Source organism: Solanum tuberosum, unplaced genomic scaffold (assembly GCF_000226075.1).
Source record: "Solanum tuberosum cultivar DM 1-3 516 R44 unplaced genomic scaffold, SolTub_3.0 scf00309, whole genome shotgun sequence".
NCBI classification, from domain to species: Eukaryota; Viridiplantae; Streptophyta; class Magnoliopsida; order Solanales; family Solanaceae; genus Solanum; species Solanum tuberosum.
The window spans coordinates 132155-138705 of NW_006239232.1; the positions used below are offsets into that span (position 1 = coordinate 132155).

Here is a 6551-nt window from a genome sequence, read left to right on the forward strand (position 1 = left end):
TTCAAACATATCCGAAATCGATCTGAACAACATATATGGATTCCCACCAATCTCTTTTTTCATTATTAATGAAATTTCCTTCACTATTTTATTTAAAATGGAACGAAATGTTTTGTTCCTCTGTTGAAAAGAGATGTCTTAAGTAATCGGAGAAGCACAATAATTAAACAATGTCTACAACGAATGTCTATATAGTTATAACATCATTTTGAATTTGGATCATGGTAAATCAAAATCCATTGTGAAAATTTATGCCCTGAAACAATTTTTCTTTTCTTTTTTCACTCAATATTTAATAATTTTATTAAAGTCTGATTAAATTGAAATGATACCGCGATGTTCGCTTTCTAGCTATTTCACCGCGTTTTGGCTGTATTCAACATAAGGTAGCACCAATAATACAAATAAAGTAAACGCCATGATTGTCAATCTAATGAGACTATTGCCATGTGTGAGCTATGAATAAATAAATAAACAAACACACCGACATAACTAGTCTTGATCTTCATACTACATAGTGTAGCCACGTAAAGGGCGGAGGTAGAAGTTCAGGTACAGATTTGATCAAATTTAATAATTTTTACTTAAATAATATTATATTTGTTAAATTTAGGACGTAATTACTATGATTGAGTTCCTTTTTCTCCTCCTCTAAATGTCCTTGACCATTTAGAAACATTTAAGTAAAAAAGAACTAAAATGGTACATCTCCATTATTTTAGGAGTTAGGACAAGTGTCTTTCTTTCTCCCCCCACCCAACCCCAAGAGTTTAGGACCAGTGTGTATGCTAACTGCTAAGTATTGCTAACAAATGTGTGAAATTCTTTATTTTTTTTGTTTGATGTCCGGAGCTCATATTTAAGTCTCAATTAAATTTAGATTGCGCACTGCAGGGTTTATTCGAGGGTAATGCTCCCATAAGATTTTTTCCATATTTAAGGATCGAATTCGAAACTTCTGATTAAGGGTGGAATAGTCTCACTACTGCACCACATCCAATATTGGTACCAATGTGTGAAATTCAAAAGTAGAGAGAAGAAACTTTCTTTATTGTATGTTTTTTTTTTTTATGGATAGTAAATGTAGAAAGCTAACCCTCATAACTGTTATCTACCTTCATCACCTAACCTGCAATGTGGATAAGGAGATTAGAATTCAGTTTTTACGAGAAGGATCAATAGTATTTCACCTTTCTTTCGGTATGACTCGGACCATCAATCTAACGATTGCTTTTATCACTTGAGCAATCCTTACTTGTCTAAAATTCACGAGTCTCCACTTGTCTAATACATTTTAGATCTTCCTTCTACTCCCTTTGTTCCAATTTCAAATTTATGTACATAGTATTACTACTAAAATTACATTTTTTTATATTTATTATTTAGTGTAGTAAATTTTAAATATTCTCATTTTACCTTTTAATGACAATTTCCTTTAGACATGACATGATATATTTAAAATAAAATAATTCAAAATATATTTGATATGCTATACTAATCCATATTACCTTTAATTTTAAGTCACAAGTTTCAAAATATTCAAAAACTATTTTGAAACGTACTCAACTGAATCAAGACACAGGAGTTTATTGGGACGGTGTTACTTGAATACCAAACATGTCAAACATTTTTAGTTCTAAACCATAAGTAACATGGGCCAAAATAACCAAACTTTTAAGGTAGACATTGAAAATTTGTGGGAATCTTTGAAACGTGTTCAATTTTACCTAGGACTTTACAAGATATATTCGATTGGAATTAGAATTCTTGAAGGCTATTATATTTTTTTAAAAGATAAAATATTTTAATTTCTTTGAATTTCATTATTGTTTGATTTATTTTCTATATATTTAAAATTTGTTACAAACATATATCTATTCTTTGTCACATTTACAAGGCACATTTCGAATCTCGTAAAAATTTATGCGCACATTTCAAATTTCGAAATTCAATAAAGAAGGGAGTATCATCTTTCTCTTACTTATTTATACAGAGCAGTTGTTTCTCTGTTTCCTTCTAATTTTGCTCTGCAACTCTCTGTTTCCACAATGTACAATCTCAAATGGAAAACTCCATTGCTGCTTTCTCTTTTAGCTATCTCAGCTATCGTCTGTCTCACATTCTTCACCTCTCTCTCAAAAAACTCTTCAGAAACAGTACACATTCATGTTCACAAAAACATTCAAATCGCGCATTCTCATTGTGAAGACGCACTTTACAAACAGCTCTGCGTCTCTACTCTCTCTTCAATCCCAGATCTCCCTCAAAAATCCATTTCTCAAATAATTTCTTCCACTATCAATGTCACAGTGGTAGAAGTCAAAGCTTCTGCAAAAAACTGCACTGATATTCGAGAGGATTTGCCTAAACTTGAGCCATACGAAAAACGTGCTCTCGAAGATTGCATTCAGCTTTTGGATAATACTATTATTGATCTTAAAAGTAGTTTGCTTGCTCTTTCTCCTAATAGATCTCTTTCGCAGAACTATAACGATTTGCAAACTCTTCTTAGTGCTGCAATGACGAATCAAGCAACTTGCCTCGACGGACTTGGTCGTAGTAAGAAGAATTTGAGACGGTTTGTTCAGCGTCGCCTGCATACAATTTCTCACCATGTGAGTAATTGTCTGGCAATGCTGAAGAAATTGAAGAAATCATCCTCGTCGTTGAAGACGAGGAAATCTCTGGAGATTTACCCAGAATATGGCGTTGTACATGACGGTTTCCCCAAATGGATTAAGAGGAGAGACAGAGCACTTTTACAAGCTCCGATTAATCAGACGAAGATCGATTTGGTTGTTGCTAAGGATGGTACTGGTAATTTTAGTACAATTAACGAAGCATTAAGTGCAGCTCCAAATTCCAGTAGAACGAGATTTGTGATTTACATTAAGGCGGGAGCGTATTTTGAATATGTTGAAGTAGTGAAAAAGCAGAGCATGATAATGTTCCTCGGAGATGGGATCGGAAAAACTCTGATAAAGGGAAATCGTAGCGTCGTTGATGGATGGACTACTTTTCGATCTGCTACCGTCGGTAAGTTGAAGTTTTAACTCTATATTGCTCGGACTCTTCACAATAACATTAGATTCGTGTTAAATTCTCCAAAAATAGTGCATTTTTGGAGGATATAACACCGTTGCGAAGAGTACGATTAACATTAATTAGATTTATATATCTTCATTCTTTATTACTTGGTTGATTGCTTTTTCAGGTGATTTGGTTAGTTAAAAACTGTTAGAGTTAAATTTTTTACAAATATTCCATAACTTTAATCAGTATTTCTTCTAGAAGTATAATAGATCCTCTTAATCAATTTATATATAGCTTAACTTTTAAGAGTACTACACAAATTTTTAAAAGTGTAATAAATAAACCTCTAAGTTTTATCTTTAGTATTTACTCTATTTTAACATTTAAGTGTGAGTTGGTTTAATTTGAATCTTTTAATATTGTGACATAAAAAGTGCAATACTGGAAATAATTCAAATAAATAATGGATTCTCATTTTGACTTAAAGCCATAGGGTTCGCCAGTGGTTGAGTAGTAAATATTCTTTACTCTTTAATCAAAAATCTCAGGTTCGAGTCCTCTTAAATACAAAGTTTTTACCTCAAATATAGAACTTTTCGGAGAGAATTCAAATTTAGTCAAACTCGAATATTAAAATCAGATTTAGAAAAAACCACAGGGGTCCTCGTGAGTAGATGTACTCAAGATCTTGATGTTGACGCGTTCCCTGTAGTGTCACGTGTTCTACATAAATATATATATATATATATATATATATACTACTACTAAATTTTATGGCTTCAAATCTCATTTTTGTATGTATTGGACAAAAAATCTACTCCTTATATAGCTTCTCATAGCTTGTACTTCATGTCCAACTTATACGAATCACTTTTATTTTTAATAGTTAAAAAATTATAATATATTTTTATATTTAATAATAATTTAATTTTAAAATATTTATTTTACCTTTAATAAATAATTTATAGTCACATAAATATTATTATTTATTTTAGATTATAAATTTTAAAAGTAAATCTTTCTTTTTTAATTTTCTTGTCAAATTAAATTGCATCACATAAATTAAGAAAGAGATTATTTTTTTTCTTGCAATAGTTTCAACTATGTATTAGTGTAGTAATTCATCCATCATCTTTAACTTTTACATTATCTACCTACACATGCATAATCATGTGCTTACTTGCTGTTAACTTTAAACAATTCAATAATTGTGTAAATACTTTTATATCTAAAGTTTGTGCTCAAATTCAACTTATCAAGATACTCTCTTTGAAAAGGCAAATATATTTGTAAAAACTTACATCTAAAAGTCATAGTAGACGATATTTTATAATCATTGAAAAAGTTGCCATAATTAAAGGTATGAAAATTTTGATTGATTATGTCGGTAGGAATTTTATAAATGGGAACACAAATTGCAGTAGGACATATATAGCTGTTATAGATATTTGAATCCATGTTGTCCACTTAGAAGTTTTCATATATTTTGAACGCCACAATAAGTTTGTTAACTTTTCATTGCGTCCAAAATGTGAGGAACTTGGACGGTATACAGAGGCAGAGCTAGCATTCTGATTACGAGTTTGAAAGACTATGTATATAGTAGAATTTAAAACTCTATCATTGTTACTGCAGCTGTTGTGGGAAATGGATTTTTAGCAAAGGGCATTACATTTGAAAACTATGCTGGACCAAGCAAGCATCAAGCAGTTGCTGTTAGAAGTGGCTCAGATTTCTCTGCTTTCTACCAATGCAGCTTTGTAGCATATCAAGACACTCTCTACGTCCATTCCCTTCGACAATTCTATCGTGATTGTGACGTTTATGGTACTGTAGACTTCATATTTGGTAACGCAGCAGTCGTGTTACAAAATTGCAACTTATATGCTCGTAAACCAAACGACAACCAAAAAAACATATTCACAGCACAAGGAAGAGAAGATCCTAATCAGAACACCGGGATTTCAATTTTGAGTGGTAAAATTGCCTCTGCTGCTGATCTAATTCCAGTGGAATCGACGTTCAAAAATTACTTAGGACGGCCTTGGAAAGAATATTCCAGAACGGTTTTTATGCTAACGCATATTGGTAGCTTGATTGATCCTGCTGGATTCTTAGAATGGAATGGTAGTTTCGCGTTGAGTACGCTTTATTATGGAGAGTATATGAACAGAGGACCGGGTTCTAATACGAGTGCTAGAGTGAAATGGCCTGGTTATAGGGTTATTAACAATTCTGCTGAGGCTAGTTTGTTTACTGTGGGGAATTTCATTGAAGGAAAAGAATGGCTACCAGATACTGGATTTCCATTTTATGTTAACTTAACTGCCTCTTAATTGTTTGGATTAGAATTCAAATCAAGATTGTAGCTTGTAATTCTTGAGGAAGTTAATGTTATTTGTATTACTATACTTATTAAGTTATTATTATTACTAGTATATGAAAAAAGTTGGGTTGAAATTCAATATGTTTACTTACCTGACATAAATTTGGTCATGATTTCATTTACCTTACTCCTTTTGTACATGTCTTTCCACGAGTAGTGGTAAGGTCTGCTGCATACATTCTATCTTCCCCAAATTCTACTTGTGAGACTTCACTGAATATGTTATTGTTGTTGTTGTTGTTTTATCTATGTCTTTTTCCACGTGCATATAAGGTATGTGTAAATGTAGCACGGCGGGACAGGACAAACCTTAATCGGCTTACTCTATCCCGTTTAGCATTAATGTCTACAATTTTGCTCTGTTCCGTCCTGCCCGGCCGAGCCTTGCCTCATCTTGCTCCATTCAAGTTTACTTAATTTTTTCCTCTTTATTCTTCATGTTACAGTATTTCTTATGGACAAAACATGTAAATTTTCACCATTTGAAAAAATTACGAAAATCCCTACTCTCCTATTCTTGGATACATCATTTACGCGATATATCGGTCGGATGCATCACTTTATGAGATGTATCGGGACGTTAAGTGATGTATTCAAAACTGAGATGCGATGTATCGAGACGTTGAATGATGTACTCAAAATTGAGACGCGATGTATCAGGACGTTTTGGAATGTATCCAGATTCCACTAAATTTAAGGGATTTTTGTAATTTGGAAAAGAGCAAGGATAAGATGTAACTAGCTCTTAACACTATGAAATTAGTGTAAAGTTCCCTATTTATTTTAGTTAAAAGTTTATCGAAATGATATTACTCTCTCCTAAATGGGCTTCACAAAAGACACTTGCATTGGGTGTGTGAAAAAATGTGTTTATGCAGTCCAGCCCAAACTGATCAAAGACCCAAGAGGTCTCCATTCTACTCTTGCTACCCAATAAGGCCCATATTTCAAAGCGTACGTTTTGGATCACCTAATTTCAATTTTAGAATGCCAAACTTTAGACTATGGCCAAGTTTTCTTGTGAGTTAAAAGTGTTTCTTAAAGCAGTACCTATTTTGGGATGTTGAGATATGTGGTCAAATTTTTAGAAAAAAATTATATATTTTGAATATTTTCAAAAGTCGTTTTTCAC

At 32.4% G+C, this 6551-nt stretch overlaps 1 protein-coding gene across 1 annotated transcript; it reads left to right on the forward strand.

Annotated features, from left to right (window-relative positions):
- The first annotated feature begins 1994 nt into the window (after window positions 1-1994).
- Window positions 1995-5443, forward strand: LOC102605006 (pectinesterase-like). Its single transcript, XM_006359798.2, has 2 exons — window positions 1995-3036; window positions 4669-5443. The coding sequence occupies exons 1-2, from the start codon at window positions 2049-2051 to the stop codon at window positions 5367-5369; spliced, it is 1689 nt and encodes a 562-aa protein (XP_006359860.1). The 5' UTR covers window positions 1995-2048; the 3' UTR covers window positions 5370-5443.
- The last annotated feature ends 1108 nt before the right edge of the window (window positions 5444-6551 follow it).